We start from the raw sequence: 16,967 nt of genomic DNA on the forward strand, positions 1-16,967 counted from the left end.
TTTGTAGTTTCTCCGTAATCCGTTATTTATTTGTTTACTGCAAAGAAACTGACACAGAGTACAGAGTCATACATGTACATTAAAACAAATCATGTACAACCAGGAAAGAAATCGATATAAATAAACCACAGACTTAACGATTATTGTATTATAGGTTTTTTGGACATAGCTAAAGCTTGATATCTTTAAACAAGCCGAAAAATAAATAAATGCTTTTGGCTAGGCTATAGATTTTGCTCATTATCATATTAAATTAGGTAAGTAACCGTATTAATACGCACATTCTCTTTTTGTAGCTTTGTAAAGTTATAAAAAAAGTAACTGTGTCTTTAACCAACAATACTGCAAACAAATATTTAGATTACGATTTTTTTTATAAATGGACAAAAATATGTAGTACATATTATTATGGAGCGTTACGTCACTTTGATTTTTTGTTTTGTTTTTGTTTTTCCTCAGTCATTTATTTGGTTATATATTTAAATTAAGTTCTACAAATGCAGGGGAGAGAAATCAATATAAAGGAGTATCCGTAAAAGCTTAATAACAGACCACAATATATAAATATATGCTACGGCTAGGCTACAGATTTTGCTCATTATCATATGAAATTATGTAAGTAACCGTATACTCACATTCTCGTTTTGTAGCTTTGTAAAGTTATAAAAAAAAACTGTTTCTTTAACCAACAATACTGCAAACAAATATTGAGATTACGATTTATTTATTTATTTATTTTTTTATAAATGGACAAAAATATGTAGTGCTTATTATTTCGGAGCGTTAAGTCACTTAATTTTTTTCCCTCAGTCATTTATTTATTTAAATTAAATCCTACAAGCATACATGCAGGAGAAAGAAAGCAATATAAAGCAGAATCAGTATAAAATCGTTTATAAGTATAATAACCTTATAAGCTAAATTTCCAAATCAATAAAGCTGCAAAGAAATATTAGGATTTTCCGAAATATTTTAATATGAATGAACGTAACGCAGCTTCGGTGCGGATTGCGTCGACGCGCAGACCGTAGTCACGTGGTGTCCGCAGCACTGGCCGCGCGCACGGTATTTGTGTCGGCTCATATTCCGAGAGGAAGGAGCATAGCGACGGAAATAGGAGGGGGAGAGACACCATCCCTTTAAGAACAACTGGGACATAGCGGAGAGAGGAAAAGGAGAGGAGGGGGTAGAAGAAAGAGGAATTAAAAAGAAAAGGAAGAAAGAGACAGGGAAGGGAGGGAGGGAGTGAGAGAGAGCGCGATAAAAAAAGAAAGATGACATCCTGTGAATTGAAGCGCCGAGGTGGAGCGGCGGGCTGCGGCCGGGCTCCAGCGGTATTCGTCCGGGTCACGGCTTGAATCCGACAGCGAGGCTTCGACAAACACCCGAGTGGCCTATCGGGGGATCGAGGAAAAAAACACTGATTTATCCACAGCAACCTTAAGTTGGACTCGAGCGCATTACGTCTGACTAACCGTTATTATAACGCCTAAATGCCTCGACTCCTGATTGATAATGCATGGTGAAGAGTCTAGGAATAACATTGCTTTTTTCGACATTTTAACTCGTGCAAATGAATAAACAGCACGGTGTTGTGATGTCTCGGCTTGAAGTTAAATAGGAGCAAAGTGAACACTAAATAGTGTGCATTACTGCCTGCTAATCTGAGCCGTTAATTAATTAAGTCATTGGCAGAACAGTGTGGAAACACATCTAAACATTATTTGCAAACTGCAGACGATCCAAATGATGTCTTTGGCGCGTTATTAATCTTCAGGATTGTGTAACGTTAGTTGATTATAATATTCATCGCTGTGGAACAAAATGGATGCCGCGTGGAGCAATTTTCTCTTCCAGGTGAGACTGAACGTGGATTGTGTGTGTGTGTGTATGTGTGTGTGTGTAAATTAATGTGTCCTTCCAGAACATCTGCGTTAGTACATTAAGTGCACTCCAGTTGTACCTACACTGAAGTTTTGAATTCAAACTTAGTACTTTGTGATTGTTCTTTCCCAGACCACACCTTCACAAGCCCAAGTGGAGGGGAGCCTCCAATCAGAGCTTCTGCCTGTCCACACGACCTCACCTCAAACCCCGCCCACCGAGCACATAGCCCCGCCCCCGTCGACAGTGGACACTGCTGCTCTCAATGAGGACCCTGTACCTGGTGGGTGAGCAGAGGAGGAGGAGGAGGAGGAGGGATGGGGAGGGCAGGGGAGGGAGGTTTGGAGAGGAGCGAGGAAGCTGCTGGGGAGGGGTTGGAGGTTTTCTGTGGTTGATCACATAGAGCAGCACAAGCAGAGCTTCTTGGAATATCGGCAGGTTATCTTCTGCCGGAGGTCAACCGAACTTCGTTAGGGCATTCGTTAGGACTTTTCTGAAGGCCCTACTTTTAGAATTAGGCACACAGGCATCTAAAACCTAGAAGGAAGCCAAATCCATGAGCTGTACAAATGCCCACACTCACTTGTATGGAAAAAATACGATGGATAAAGAATCTAAATGCTGTAAGATTTTTAAAATTCAGGTCAGAAAGTGTTTCTGTACAGTTGTGATCACGTTTACCAATGTTTAGCCAATTCTCATGGGTAAAAGTCATTCTTTTTAATAAGAATCTGCACTATTGGAAATGTTCTCATGCATATCTCACAATGCGTTTGGAATTAGCTGCACTGACCAACAGAAAGCTGCTTGAGTTGAAATTTACTTCACTATACTGTAGACCAGTGCTATACAGCACTTTTAACAATACAGGTTGTGTCAAAGCAACTTCACAGTATTAAATAAGAATAGTGTCAGTAGTGCATACGCTCCATGCTGCAGCAGAGTCAGATTGTGCAGAGGACTCATCTGGTTCCTGTGGTCTTACACCGATAGAGTTCTTTACTGATGATCTCTGGGGCTCATAGAGTTGATGTGGTCTCTGCTGACATTCAGGGCTGTAGAGGTCGTCTCTAGGTGTTGATCCACCATCTGATCTTGGTACAGACTGGATCTGGTGGCTAAGGTGACCTCGGAATAAGAACAAAACAGACTAATATTAGCGTAGAAGCCATTGCTCTTCTGATGCAACGAGTACATCGGGTGTTATGGGAGTTTTTTCGGTTCCGGTTGACCTAAATAATGCAGCCTAACAATCCTTTAACAGATTTGAATTATAGGAATGTGTTAAGTGGAGTCTTTAATCTAGATTTAAACTGACAGAGTGTGTCTGTCTCCCGAACAGTGTTAGCTAGATTGTTCCAGAGTTTAGGCGCTAGATAAGAAAATGATCTGCCGCCCGCAGTTGATTCTGATATTCTAGGTATTATCAAATGGCCAGAGTTTTGAGAACGCAGCGGACGTGAGGGACTATAATGCCATAAGAGATCGTTCAAGTACAGAGGAGCTGAACCATTGAGGGCTGTATATTTAGCTCTTTCATTTAGAAGGCGGGGTTTCGCAGCCTTAATGGTCGTTGTGTTGTTCACCATTCAAAACTATACGAGTGACAAGTCTTGGGTATTCTATAGTCTTTGTTATAAGCCCTGACACAATCTGAGCAAAGGATCACGGGGTCCCGAAGTGTCCATCAGTTGTACCCTTTGAAATCCTTCATTCTGAAGGGCCCTTTGAAGTGGCCAGTTCTGAGCTCAGTTTGGAACGACACTTCAATATGACGGCTGTGATTGTTTTCACTCCGCAGTGCCCTTCGGATGGCGACATGTGCCGTTTGGAGTGCACCATTTGTGTGTTTCTGTATAGAGACAGAGCGACACGCATCATAGTCTGAAAACCACACCCACTGGAGGACAGCAGTCCAACGCTCTCCATTGACTTAGTATTGCGGGAAGCTGCCACAGAACTACAATTTTATAAGCTGATGACCTAAAAAATGAGCGTTTAAGGACACAAAAGTAGAGTGCAACACGTCATATTACTCTGAGAACTACACCCGCTGGTGGGAAATTTAATGGTGACAGTAAACATTTATTATTTAACCATGTCATAGGATTATTTCACCATCCTGTGTGAACCTGAAAGGAGGAGATATATTGAGAAACTCAATTGTATTGGTCTATGTCAGTGCTCCTTTTCCTTACCTTCCTTTTGTTGGAGAGATGATCGGCCCAATGTGAAATACCCTGACATCTACAACTATTTGTGTCCTTAAACACTCGTTTATTTAGGTCGACAGCTTATAAAAATGTGGTTCTGTTTTTTTAGCATGTTTACTGTACACCTTGACTCATAGCAGCGTTTAGACATTGTTCTGTTTTTTGTTACAAGTCAGAAATGACAAGGAGTCCGCTTCCTGCAGTACAAAGTCAATGGAGAGCGTTGGATTGTTGTCCTCTCCAGTGTGGGGGCGTGGCCTAATGCACTCTGTCTCTATATCAGACACACCCACTTCAGGTGTTGCGGTCTCCAGTAGTGAGCTGATGGGCTGAGTCAGGTGTGATAGACGAGGCAGAGATAGTAAAATGTGCCTCCAGGACCTGTTTGAAACCACTGCAATTGGCAATGGAGCTTTTTGTGCTGAAATTACTGGAACATCGTTAGTCAGGAAGTGTCTGTAAATGTACACATTAGGGTTGTTCGGGGAATTTTTACAGGTGAAATTTACAATCTGAATTTTTATTTTGAAACTTTGATGTCAGGTGACCAAAATTCAATTCAGTGTCTAATATCAGTTGTTATCAGTGTTGGGTGAGTTACGCTAAAATAGTAATTATTTACTAGTTACTAATGACATCCACAGTGTAATTAAATTACTGTACAAATTACTCTGTCCGAAAACTATTTAATTACCTTTTACTAACTACTTTCTAAACCCTATATCAACCTCAACAAGTTAGTGATACAAGGATAGACATGAACAGATAACTGCATACATTATTCTGACACACTTTAGATAAGGGTTCAATTCTCCTTATTCTCACCTATTAACTATGACTTTTGCCTCAATATACTGCTTATTAATACTTAGTGAAATAGTTGTTAAGTTTAGGAATTGGGTAGAATTAAGGATTTAGAATAAGGTCTTACAGAATAAGCCATTAATATGTGCTTAAGTAATAATAAACAACCAACATCCCAGTGATATTCATGCTAATAACCAACTAAATAATTGTGATAACTGGACATTAAAGTGTTACCAATATTCTTATTAACTCACAAAAGTATTTAAAGTGAGAAGGGCACATAAAAAGCATGCATTTTATGGATAGATTTTACATTTTTGATGTTAAATCCACTGTTGTACTAATGTTCTACAAAAAGTGTGAAAAAGTTTGAAAATTTTTAAAAAAAGTTTTAGAAATTGTAGAAATTATGGCTTTCAGCCTGAGAAAGGTTGAAGCTTAAAGAAGTTTTGAAGCTAAAAGATTGAATGTTTTAAAGGTAAGAGTCTGTCAGATGGATGGATATATGGATAGATGACATGTTTTGAACAGTCTTGGCTCATTTGAACATTCCCTCAATGTTAGTCTATGGGATTTTTCCCAGTTGTAATCGTCATTTTTAGGAAAACCATAAGTCGGATCAGTTAGAAAAGATACAGCAACTGGAGTCAGATCAGTCTGAAGATCTGGCCTGAGTTTGGAGTTTGTAGAGTTAAAACTCTAGGAGGAATACTATATAACTGTAAGTTTAAATAGCATTTGAGTGAGTTGGCTTTCTCGAGCCAATTTGATTACATTAGATGCAACTGTAATTAAATGACAGAAAAAGTAACAATAATCCCTTACTTTACTTTTTCAAGAGAAAAGTAATTAAAAGACAATAACTAATCAGTTAGTAACTAGTTACACCCAACACTGCTTGGTTTTTTTCAGATAGATGTCAAATACTGATCTCAGCCCCATCTGCATTCTCAACCAAAATACAACATCTGACCCACGTTGCTGTCCGACGTCAAGCTGGCGTTATATTGAGGTCTGGTGTCTGCTGCTGGTGGACAGTCAACCCTTTTTGCCTGTGAAATTGCACAGAAATTATTGGAAAGTCAGAGTAGAAATCACAACGTCGGCCACTTAAATTCACCGCTTTGACTTTGGTTTGAAAGTGATTTCAGCGTGAAATCATCACGCATCTCTCCACTATAACAGACAATCATGAGATTTAGCAGAAATGTTGGAAAGTCAGAGGTCAAAGTGTACATTAACGGTCTCATTAGTGTTTATTGACTCTGTTTTATGTCTGGGTCCCATCAGTGAAGCCCGTGTCCAGGCCGGCCCGCGCCGCTCACATCTGCTCCATCTGCAGCAAACAGTTCAAGAACAGCTACAACCTGCGGCGCCATCAGTCCGTCCACACCGGCGTGCGCATGAAGGCGGGAGCGCAGAGCCAAGAGGCCGTGGCCAAAGAGAGCGTGGAGCGTCAGGCGGTGCCCCTGTCTCTCCTGCAGCTCTCCATCCCGCAGCAGCAGACACAAACACACACTCCTCTGCTGCTGCAGTCTCACGCTCAAGTCCTGGCCGTTACCGATGGAAACGATGTTGCCATGGAGAGCGTGGCTTCCACGGTGACCGCCCTCCCTCCTCCGGCAGCTGTTGTCATGGCAACAGGGGAGCCTGTACAGGTGGGCATCCGTGTGTGTGTTTCAGAATCTCCTACAGTGAATCACAAATACTGCTCTGAACACCTTAATATACACCACAAAACCAGTCCGAAGTAGCGCAGGTTTATTTGTAGCAATAGCCAACAAAACATTGTATGGCTCAACATTATCGATTTTTCTTTTATGCCAAAAATCATTAGGATATTAAGTAAAGATCATGTTCCTTGAAGATATTTTGTATGTTTCTTAGCGTGAATATATCAAAACTTAATTTGTGATTAGTGATATCTCAACCAAATACAGTCCTGTCCTAACAAACCAGACATCAATGGAAAGCTTATTTATTCAACTTTCAGATAAATGTAATGAGTCTCAATTTACAAAAATGGACTCTTATGACTAGTTTTGTAGACCAGGGATAACAATATTGCTGATAAGTAGAAGCAAGCCTTGGTTATATGAGTCTGATAAGGGTCTTATTGGAGACATTTGCACACCTGTAAGTGTTTAAATACATAAATTCAAAAGCTTGGTAAGCTGACGTATGAATTGAAATATGCCTGTCAGTCTTTATTAAATGATTTTCATCTCTTATGCAGTAATCATGAATGACTGGAAGGATAAAAATGGAAATTATTGAAGCCTGTTTCTGCCACTGAATAAAAAATAAAAAAGATAATTGCGACTTTGTCTGGCAATTCTGACATTTTATATAAACTCACAATTATGGAAAAAAATGTCAGAATTGCGAGATATAAAGTCCAGTTCTGAGGAGAAAAAAGACTGTTCACTGAATTGCAAGTTTATATCTCACAATTCTGACTTTATAACTCGCAATTGAGTTTATATCACGCAATTGTGACACTATTTCTCAGAATTACGAGTTTGTGTCACGCAATTCTGAGAAAAAAAGTCTGAATTGTGAGAAGTCGCAAAAACTTTTTTTTCTTGTTTTTCTTTTTTTATTCAGTGGCGGAAACGGGCTTCCATAGCAAATTCTGTCAAAGTGTGGATATGGAGAGAATATATCAGCTAAATCAGCAAGAAGCAGTAAAAATCAGAAATTGGTTGCCAGACTTTACCATAATGTAGTTAGGAAATGTACAGTGAGGAATAATAAATACCTCTTTCATGATTTCTCATATTTCTTGGTATTTATTTTGAAGGCCCGGTAATGCATATTATCAGATAAAACGTCACTGATTTTGTTTATATAAAAAAAAAAAAAAAAAAAAAAATATATATATATATATATATATATATATATATATACCACATTAGTGTTTTGCATAATAGAATGGCATGTTGTCATTTATATGACAATGATCAAATATATTTATAAAAATATTTGTGTATAAAGATAAAAAATAGCACTGATTTAGGAGATAATTTATTTCTGACACATTCAGGTACAATATTTTACTGGTTCATATTTACTAGTTGTATATAGGAGGTGGAAATAAAACTTAAATACTAAACAAACCAGTTTGTGGTAGTAGTAGTAACAGTATTTTTTTTATTTTATGCCATGTCAGCATCAGCATGCTGTTTTTATGGCAAAAATAAGAAAATACAATAAAAACCAGCAAAAAACAAACACAAGTTATATTACACAAGATTTTTTACATTAATATATGATAACAGTTTTAGGGTTGTGACGATGAGGAAATTTCCCCACCGGTTAATCGGCACGCGACAACACCGGTAATACCGGTATCACCGTGGGGTGGGGGTTTCCTCTTTTTTCTGCTTTTAAATAGCTTATAAATGCGTGCGTATTATACTTTCACTTTCAGTTTTGCGGGAATTGGCAATTCGGCGTCAATTGTTTTAATGGACGACAACGAAACTACAAAAAAAAAACTTTGAACCCAAAATATTGCCAAACAGGTGCTTTTGGACACTAAATCGTCCGCCATTCTCTTTCTGTAAATTCGACTCCTCGCACAGATAATTAACACGGCCAATTCACCATCAGCAATCACACTCCGTATCCAAGCACTACAAGAGAATCCCTTTAAATAGCCAACCAGTCTTACCTTCATCATCTCTTGTTTTCAGCATCCCTCTTCCTGGGCAGGGGGAGTGCCCCGTGCTCGGCCAAACATGCTGAACTTTTATGCTGTTTATTATATGTAAGCGCGAACTCCTCACGTGATAAATGAAATATGACGCATTGTAGCTATGTTCAGTTTTTAATTATATTGCATGCTCTCGTCTTAAGTAAATTATTTAGAATGATATTTTCCATTCAATTCAAATAAATATTTAATAAAAAAACGAATACTTAAAAAAAAAAAAAAGTGGAGACGGTGTCACGGTGGAAAAGTGATGTCACCAGTGTTACGTCTTAAAACCGGTAACACCGTCAACACCGTCTATCGTGGCAAGCCTAAACAGTTTACTAAATAACTCTTTAGGTGAGTTCACAAGAGTTTTCTACATACATTAAAAGCGGTACAGACCGATAAAATATGTTTGACAGAAAGAGGAATCTTGCAAAACATGCATTGACAAACCAGTGTTTACCGACGTTTTAATGTTTATATTTTAGACTCTGCTCAAGATGATGACTTCAAGTCATTTGAATTAAAGGAGTAGTTCACTTCCAGAAGTACAGATAGTGTACTCACCCCCTTGTCATCCAAGACAATTGTGTCTTTCTTTCTTCAGCTGATAAGAAATTGTGTTTTTTGAGGAAAACATTTCAGTATTTTTCTTCATATAATAGACTTCTATGGGGCCCTGAGTTTGAACGTCCAAAATGCAGTTTAAATGCAGCTTCAAACACAAAAAATGGTGCAGTGTAGAGCAGTGCTATGAAGTACTGAAGTACTATGGAAGCAACTTGGTTATTAATTAGTGCAATTATGAATTTACGTCAGATTTGTCCAGTGGGATTGAGTTCCAGGATTTGAGAGGTGTGCAGGTTGTGTGAGGATCTCGTGGAAGTATAAACCAGTCTCAGTGTTCTTCAGAGTGTTGAATATCTCTTCATTTCTCTGCTGGTTTCAGAGGCCAGTAAACCAGAACCCCAACCCCGTGCGGAAGAACCACGCCTGCGAGACCTGCGGCAAAGCCTTCAGAGACGTGTACCACCTGAACCGCCACCGGCTCTCCCACTCGGACGAGAAGCCCTTCTCCTGCCCCATCTGCCAGCAGCGCTTCAAGAGGAAGGACCGCATGAGCCATCACGTCAGATCACACCAGGGAGGAGTGGAGAAACCCTACGTGTGTCCGCACTGCGCTAAAGCTTTCTCACGGTGATGCACGACACTCAACACTCCTGACTATCACTAGACTCACACACATCAGACTGAGAATGAACAGATGTGTCTGTCTCTCCATCTCAGGCCCGATCATCTCAACAGTCATGTCCGACAGGTCCATTCCTCAGAACGACCCTTCAAGTGTCCGGTACACAACTTTGTTCTAGGTTTTGTGTTGCTATTGTTGTCGTCGTTTACATTGAAAGAAAAGTCTTTACCTGATTTCAGTGCATTTCTAAGGTGAGAGGTTGATTTTTATGCATTTATTTGATCCAAAGGACGGCAAAAACAGTGACATTTTGAAATATTTTTACTATTTAAAATAACTGTTTTCTATTTTATTATATTTTAAAAAGTAATGTATTTATTTGATCAAAGCTGAATTTTTAGTATCATTACTCTGATTTGCTGCTCAAAAACATTATTATGATGTTGAAAACAGCTGGTTAGAATTTTTCAGGTTCCTTTGGTGAATATAAAGTTCAGAAGAACAGCATTTATCTAAAATAGAAATCTTTTGTAACATTGTAAATGTCTTTATTATCATTTTTGATCAATTTTGAGCATCCTTCCTAAATAAAAGTATTCATTTCTATAATAAATATTAAAAATATATACTGACTCCAAGCTTTTGAATGTGTAGTGTCTAATGTTACTAAAGCTTTTTTATTTCAGATAATGATATTTGAGATGCTGAACTTTGGATCTTTCTTTTCATCAAACAATCCTGAAAAATGTGCTCAACTGTTTTAAGTATTGATAATAATCATAATCCAAAAAGTTTAAGCAGCAAATCAGAATATTAGAATGATTTCTGAAGGATCATGTGGCACTGAAGACTGCAGTAATGATGCTGGAAATACAGCTTTGATCACAGAAATCAATTATGTTTTAAAATAGAAAACAGCTATTTTAATTAGTAAAATATATTTCAAAATTGTGCTGTTTTTTCTGTACTTTGTATCAAATAAATGCAGACTTGGTGAGCAGAAGAGACTTCTTTAAAAAACATCAAAATCATTAAAAACTTTTGACTGCTAGCGTTTCTAAATACAAAGTAATTCTATTTATCTTGTTTAGGTATTGTTCTGTAATTGTTGCAATACACAAACCATTTGTTATGTTTTATTTATTTGTGAAGAATATTTTTAGTAAAATGTAAATGGACAGGTTAAACACAAACTATACCGTGGTAAAAATGTGTGTTTGTACAGACGTGTGAATCGAGCTTCGCCACGCGGGACCGACTGCGCGCTCACATGATCCGACACGAGGAGAAGGTTCCGTGTCACATCTGCGGCAAACTGCTGTCTGCGGCCTACATCACGGATCACATGAGAGTCCACAACCAATCACAGCATCACTCCTGCCACCTGTGCAACCGCAGTGAGTCTCCTATCACACACCTGTCTGTCTGTCCAGTAGAGCTGGCAAAAACAAATATCAGTGGTGCACAAGATGTGATGACAGTGTAAATGTTGTTGCAATATGTTTTTATGAGTCAATTACAGCCACTAGACGCGGCACTGATGTGTTGTTCAATAAAATATTGCGGAAAAACAGAACATCAATGTGGAGAACGTCTTGACTAAGCCATTCACACAGAACACATTATTTTGCACACAGAGGGTCATCTATCACCCTCACACAAGAGAGACGCATGTTTAGAAAGCCACGTAAAATAATGCAAGTTTAACTTTGAAAAATTTCAAGACTTTATGTTGGGTTTTTTCCCATCCCACTGCATCTTATGTTTTTTAATAAAAACAAAAACTCTGTGTGATTGGCTTTCAGTCGTTTGTGTTAAACTCATACATACATGATGCTGTTTTGTTTATGGTTGTTTAGGCCACTTAATTATTTATAACTGGTTTATAAACAGATATTTTATTGCTTTGAATAAACGTGCATTAGTAATATTTTTGCGAGATGTGCCCTCCTGCCGCCTCAGGAGAGAAGCCAAACGCTTTTTTTAGGGATGCACTGAATGTTCAGCAACCAAAATTATTCGGCTGAAAAATAGCAAAGAATAAGCAAAAAGGTCGAATAAATTCAGTGTGGAAGTGTTTAAAACTGTCCGAGAAAGACACAAAACTCATTCCCAGCAGCGACAGCAAGAGTCTGTTTAGAAGCGCATCGCATGTCTTCATGAGGAGAGAAAGGTTACTGTATGATGACTGAAATCATCCATTAGTCAATCAACTCCAGAACGTTCTGTTGTCTAATACACCAGACACCAATTGTGTTTATTCTGACAGCAGCTCCTTAGCCAGGGTTCAAAGACCAAAGATGACAATCATTCACAAATCTGCTGCTGCCAGCAAACACTAGGACTGAGCTCTTCTTGTGGGTTTACCACTAAATAAAAGACAACATTCAGAAATGTTAGTATTGGCATTTTACTGCTGTTCTGTCAAATAAAGACAAAAATAATGCTACCAATCATTCAACAGCTCTATTAATACATTTATTCTAATATTCTCCTTTGCTCAGCAAGGCTGTATTTATTGTGCATTAAAACACATGCCTGATTCAAGAAGGGGCTCTTAAAAATGGCCAAAGAATATTTTACTAAGTTAAATTGTGGTTTGTTGGTAGGTTATGGTTATAATATCTACTAGAATGTTAAAAAATGTTTTAAATTTTTAAATTGTTTTGTAATAGATTTTTTTCTTTGGGAAAACAAGAGAAAACTGTAAAAAGCACATATTGACTATTTAATTTATGTAATGGTGAAAAAATACGTGGGGGAAAAACACAAAAAGACGTGTTCGGTAATCTGCCTTGGGCTCAGTGTTTAATGTTGTTCAGCTTCGGCTTCAGTCAAGAATTTTCATTTCGGTGCATCCCTACTTTTTTTTTCACCCCAACTGAAATTGTGCATTTTTAATGCGAATATAATTAGAATTTTAATAACATTTAAGTACAAAATTTGAATTTGGTTTTTCATCCATTTTCACAGCCTTGTAATCCACGATTGAGGTAGTTGTAGTTTCATGTTTCATCTGCTGTGACGCAGTGTTTCAACAAACCTCTCTAACTGCATAAACACAAACGTGTGTAAAGGAACTGCATAATGATCTTGTGTGCCGTAATGATGATGATGAGGGAGTTATGGTGAGGTAACGGCAGTCATCCGCTAACGAAACACACCTCTGGATGTCCTAGGTTTCACCACGCTGACGTACCTGCGTGTTCACGCTCAGAAGCACCACGGTCAGGAGTGGAAGGAGAGCGGCGGAGGGTTCGGCAGCGCGGGGTCCGGCGGGGTGCTGGTGTGTCAGCTGTGCGGCGTTCACTGCAAGACCCCCACGCAGCTGCAGGGCCACATGGGGACCCACAACCCCCCCGCCAGCGACCCCGGCCCCGTCGGCACCACCACCACCACCAGCAGCGACGCGGTGCCGGGCGCCACGGTCACCCTCTGCAACATGGTGTCTGCTCCCACGGTGTTCGTCAGCGGAAACACGGTGGTGGATCTCTTGGTGACCGACTGCTCCAGCATCATCCCTCAACCTCAGAGCTAGCAGAGCAGGCCTGTCTCTCACACACAGCCATTACACAACTCACTACTCTAGACCACCACCAGGAGCACAGGAGCAACTGTGAAGAGGCTGATCACGGTTTATAACATGCAAACACACACACACTCGATGACAACTACTGTAGCATGATATTATGAGGAACACCTCTCTGATGCACATATATAGAGTCGCTTTACATTTATCCCTCTTACAAACAGATATATGTACACTTTCTTGTCTCGCTGAGAGGATGCTTCGGTCTTCCGAATCTCGGCTCAACAAGAAGGATCAGGGCATAGCGGTGACGGAAGAGACTTAGAGGGCAGTGTTTTATATTTTAAATGCGCAGTTCACCCAAAAATCAATCGTTCGCTTTCCTTGTTTCTTTTCTGGAGCTTTGGTTTCTCATTCTTTTTCATTGCTTGGAAGAGAGCAGCTCAGACTTCCTGCTAAATTTCTTCTTTCGTGGGTTAATGAACAAAGAAAATCTGGTGGCTGAGTAAAGGGTGAACTATCGCTTATAGGACAAAACAGCCATGCGGCTCCGTCTCGATCCGCTGTTTCTCACTCGTTTCTTCTTCTTTTCTCTTTTCTCCTGCTGTGTTTTCAAGGCTGCGGGACTCTGATGATACTGTGATTGTGTGTTGCTACTGTATTTCTTCTGCCTGTAATATGATTTCCACTTTGTTTGCCAGACCTCCTCTGGCGTCAGGATGCATTCATAAGTCATATTAGCTCTGGTGACGAAACACAAACAGCAGAAGAAAGAGCCGAAGAGAGAAAACCAGAGGTTGCTTTCAGAGATGATTGATTTAGTCACGTTCTTTTGCAGTTACACATACGCACACTGTGACAGATGTTGTGTGTCGGCGACACGTCCAGCTCATATTCATCCCAAAATTAAGAGAAAGATGTTTCCTGTTTTTAGGTCCATCAAGATTTATTAATGAGTTTATGCACATTTCCTCCTCAGATCCCATTACCAGTATTCAAAAAAAGATACATCTTAGTTCCAAAATGTGAAAAAATAATGACATATTTAAATATACTGTTCACTACTGTTCAGAAGTTTGGGGTTGGTAAGATTGTTCTCGTGCTCGTCAACACTGCATTTATTTGATCAAAAATACAGTAAAAATTCTGAAATATTATTAGTATTTCAAACATCTGTTTTCTATGTGAATATCTGTTAAAATATAATTTATTCCTGTGATTCAAAGCTGAATTTTAAACTCCAGTCTGTAGTGTCACATGATTTATTTGATCAAAAATACAGTACATTTGTGAAATATTATTACAGTTTAAAACTGCTGTTTTCTAAATGAATATCTGTTAAACTGTCATTTATTCCTGTGATCAAAGCTGATTATTATCAATGTTGAAAACAGCTGTGCTTCACAATATTTTTGTGGATGGAAAACATTTTAGTTGTCAGGATTCATAGATGAATAGAAAGTTCAAAAGCAAAGCAAAACAAAAATAGTAAAGACATTTAGAATTTTATAGAAGATTTCTGTCACTTTTGATCAATTTAAGTGTCATTGCTAAATAAAAGTATTAATTTCTCACCAAAAAAAATCATCTTGCTAACCCTAACTTGTGAATGGTCCATCTACATCTAGGTCGTACTTTTGCACTGCCTTTCATTAATGCAGATTAAAGTTGTGTGTAGATTGTGTGCAGTACTGGCCAAATCATTCAACTCTGACTTTGAGTCGGTGTAACTGTAAATTAGTCAGTGATTATCCGTCTAAAACTGTCCAGATATTCACAAGAAATCCAAAGGAAATTGCCAAGATTTCACTTGAACTGTTAGTGTCTTGATTGCTTTCAAGAGCCACATTTAGATTGATATTTGAGTTTCTGATGTTGTGTGAAATGTGATGGAGTTCTCAGTGACGTGTGTATTAGTGCTGGTTTGAGTCTAATGACTCTACTGTGAGAGGTTTAATAAACACACAGGCGTTTTCTAATCGGCGTCCGTTCATAGGAAACACACCAACACTGAAACTATGAATAGATGCTCAGAGGTGCTGAACTGAGATTGACAGACAGGGCTAATCGACGCTCAGAGACTTCGCAGGAGAGCAAGAGCTGTTTGTTGTTACTGCTTCCACTAAGACTTTAGCGAAAGCCTCTTTTCTAGAAGATTGTGTTTTCTTTCTTGTTCTGTTGTGAACGGTGTGTTTAAAGAAGGGCTGAACTCAAACAGGAGAAAGGGTCGTGGGTTTAGTGTCAGTACTGTATATCTGCTTCTTCACCAGCTTGGTTTTAATATGAGATTCGTTCTTCCTGTGTAGAAACGTAGTTGTGGTTCTAAGCTTCGGATCATATTTAGGTTGTTTGTTTTAATTTAGCGTTCAGCTGAAATAATAATACCTCTAATCTCTGTACAGCTCTGGCAATGCATCTCAATGCCTTATTATTGTATCTACCGCATTTAATTCGTCAAACACTACAACTATTTTAAATTATAGTCGACGAACCCGTAAAAAAAGGAAAGTAAGATAATAATGGGATGTATTTATATTTATATTTTTATATTTCTTAGCAGTATGCATGTCTATAAACAGAGCAAAACAAAATGTTGATGCTTACCATGATCATGGATATTATGTTATTATTTTGTAGAGGATGTAGATCATGTTATCATTTTGTAATTTTGACTATTAAAAGGAAATGGAGTAATTATATCTTTGGGTCGCGTGTCTGCTGTGTTTGTGCCTTGACCTCCGTTCTGCCTGATTCTATCGGTCCGTCTGAAATAATAATAAATGCGGATGTGAACGGGGTCAGATATTCACAGTAACCTTATGACGTTAAATCAGCCTCAAACGCTACTGTATTTCGGGTTCAAATTGAGCGTTCAAAATGATTATTACTGTATGCGTACTGACTTGCATCTGTGTGCATACTAAACTCTGATTGGTCTTGTTTTCCCTGCATTTATAGCCACCTTTTCCAATTGTTTCATTTTTAGATCAATGTTGGATTTGCTGTCATTTCTATAATCATTATATTTAGAATTTATACCTTTTTCTAAAAATATAGGAGAAATGTACCACTAACACTTGATAATAAGATTCCATTAATTTGAATGTATTAATGAACAAGAATGAATGAAAAGCAATACATTTTGTGCAGTATTTCTTCATCTTTGTTCATGTTAGTTCACAGTGCATTAACCAGTGTTGGGGAATGTTACTTTTTAAAAGTAATGTGTTACAATATTGCACTACTCCTTGGAAAAAGTAACTAATTCTGTTACTTTTTATGGAAAGTAATGTTACGTTACTTTTGCAATACTTTATTAAATCTGGGTGGGGCTTGTTTGTTTGTAATATTAAAAAAGTTATATTTTTAGCAAATGTAAAAGCCCCTTCACACCAAAAGTAAAATGAAGGAAAAGTAAATTCACGTCGGTACAGTAGAAGAAAGTTCAACACACTTCAGCAATAAAAGAAGAAGCCCAAATGTGTATCTAGGCTTGAGTATTGGATACTGGATCATTGACGGTTAGCAGCAAACACACTGGTTAATAAAAATGGGATTAAAGGAGAAGTTCACTTCATAATAATTTACTCACCCCCTTGTCATCCAAGATGTTCATGTCTTTCTTTCTTTCTTGAGGAA

At 38.4% G+C, this 16,967-nt stretch overlaps 1 protein-coding gene across 1 annotated transcript; it reads left to right on the plus strand.

Moving 5' to 3' along the window:
* Window positions 1–1,204: 1,204 nt before the first annotated feature.
* Window positions 1,205–16,027, plus strand: mazb (MYC-associated zinc finger protein b (purine-binding transcription factor)). Its single transcript, XM_073828640.1, has 7 exons — window positions 1,205–1,857; window positions 2,017–2,167; window positions 6,195–6,562; window positions 9,557–9,804; window positions 9,895–9,958; window positions 11,025–11,196; window positions 12,979–16,027. Exons 1-7 carry the CDS (start codon window positions 1,825–1,827, stop codon window positions 13,335–13,337), a joined length of 1,395 nt encoding a protein of 464 aa, XP_073684741.1. The 5' UTR covers window positions 1,205–1,824; the 3' UTR covers window positions 13,338–16,027.
* The last annotated feature ends 940 nt before the right edge of the window (window positions 16,028–16,967 follow it).

The sequence above is a fragment of the Garra rufa genome, chromosome 22, assembly GCF_049309525.1.
Source record: "Garra rufa chromosome 22, GarRuf1.0, whole genome shotgun sequence".
Lineage (NCBI taxonomy): Eukaryota > Metazoa > Chordata > Actinopteri > Cypriniformes > Cyprinidae > Garra > Garra rufa.

Coding starts and splice junctions, on each gene's coding strand:
- mazb (XM_073828640.1), top strand. CDS start 1,825: ATGGATGCCGCGTGGAGCAATTTTCTCTTCCAG. Junction 6,563..9,556: donor CAACAGGGGAGCCTGTACAG/GTGGGCATCCGT, acceptor TGCTGGTTTCAG/AGGCCAGTAAACCAGAACCC. Junction 11,197..12,978: donor CTGCCACCTGTGCAACCGCA/GTGAGTCTCCTA, acceptor TGGATGTCCTAG/GTTTCACCACGCTGACGTAC.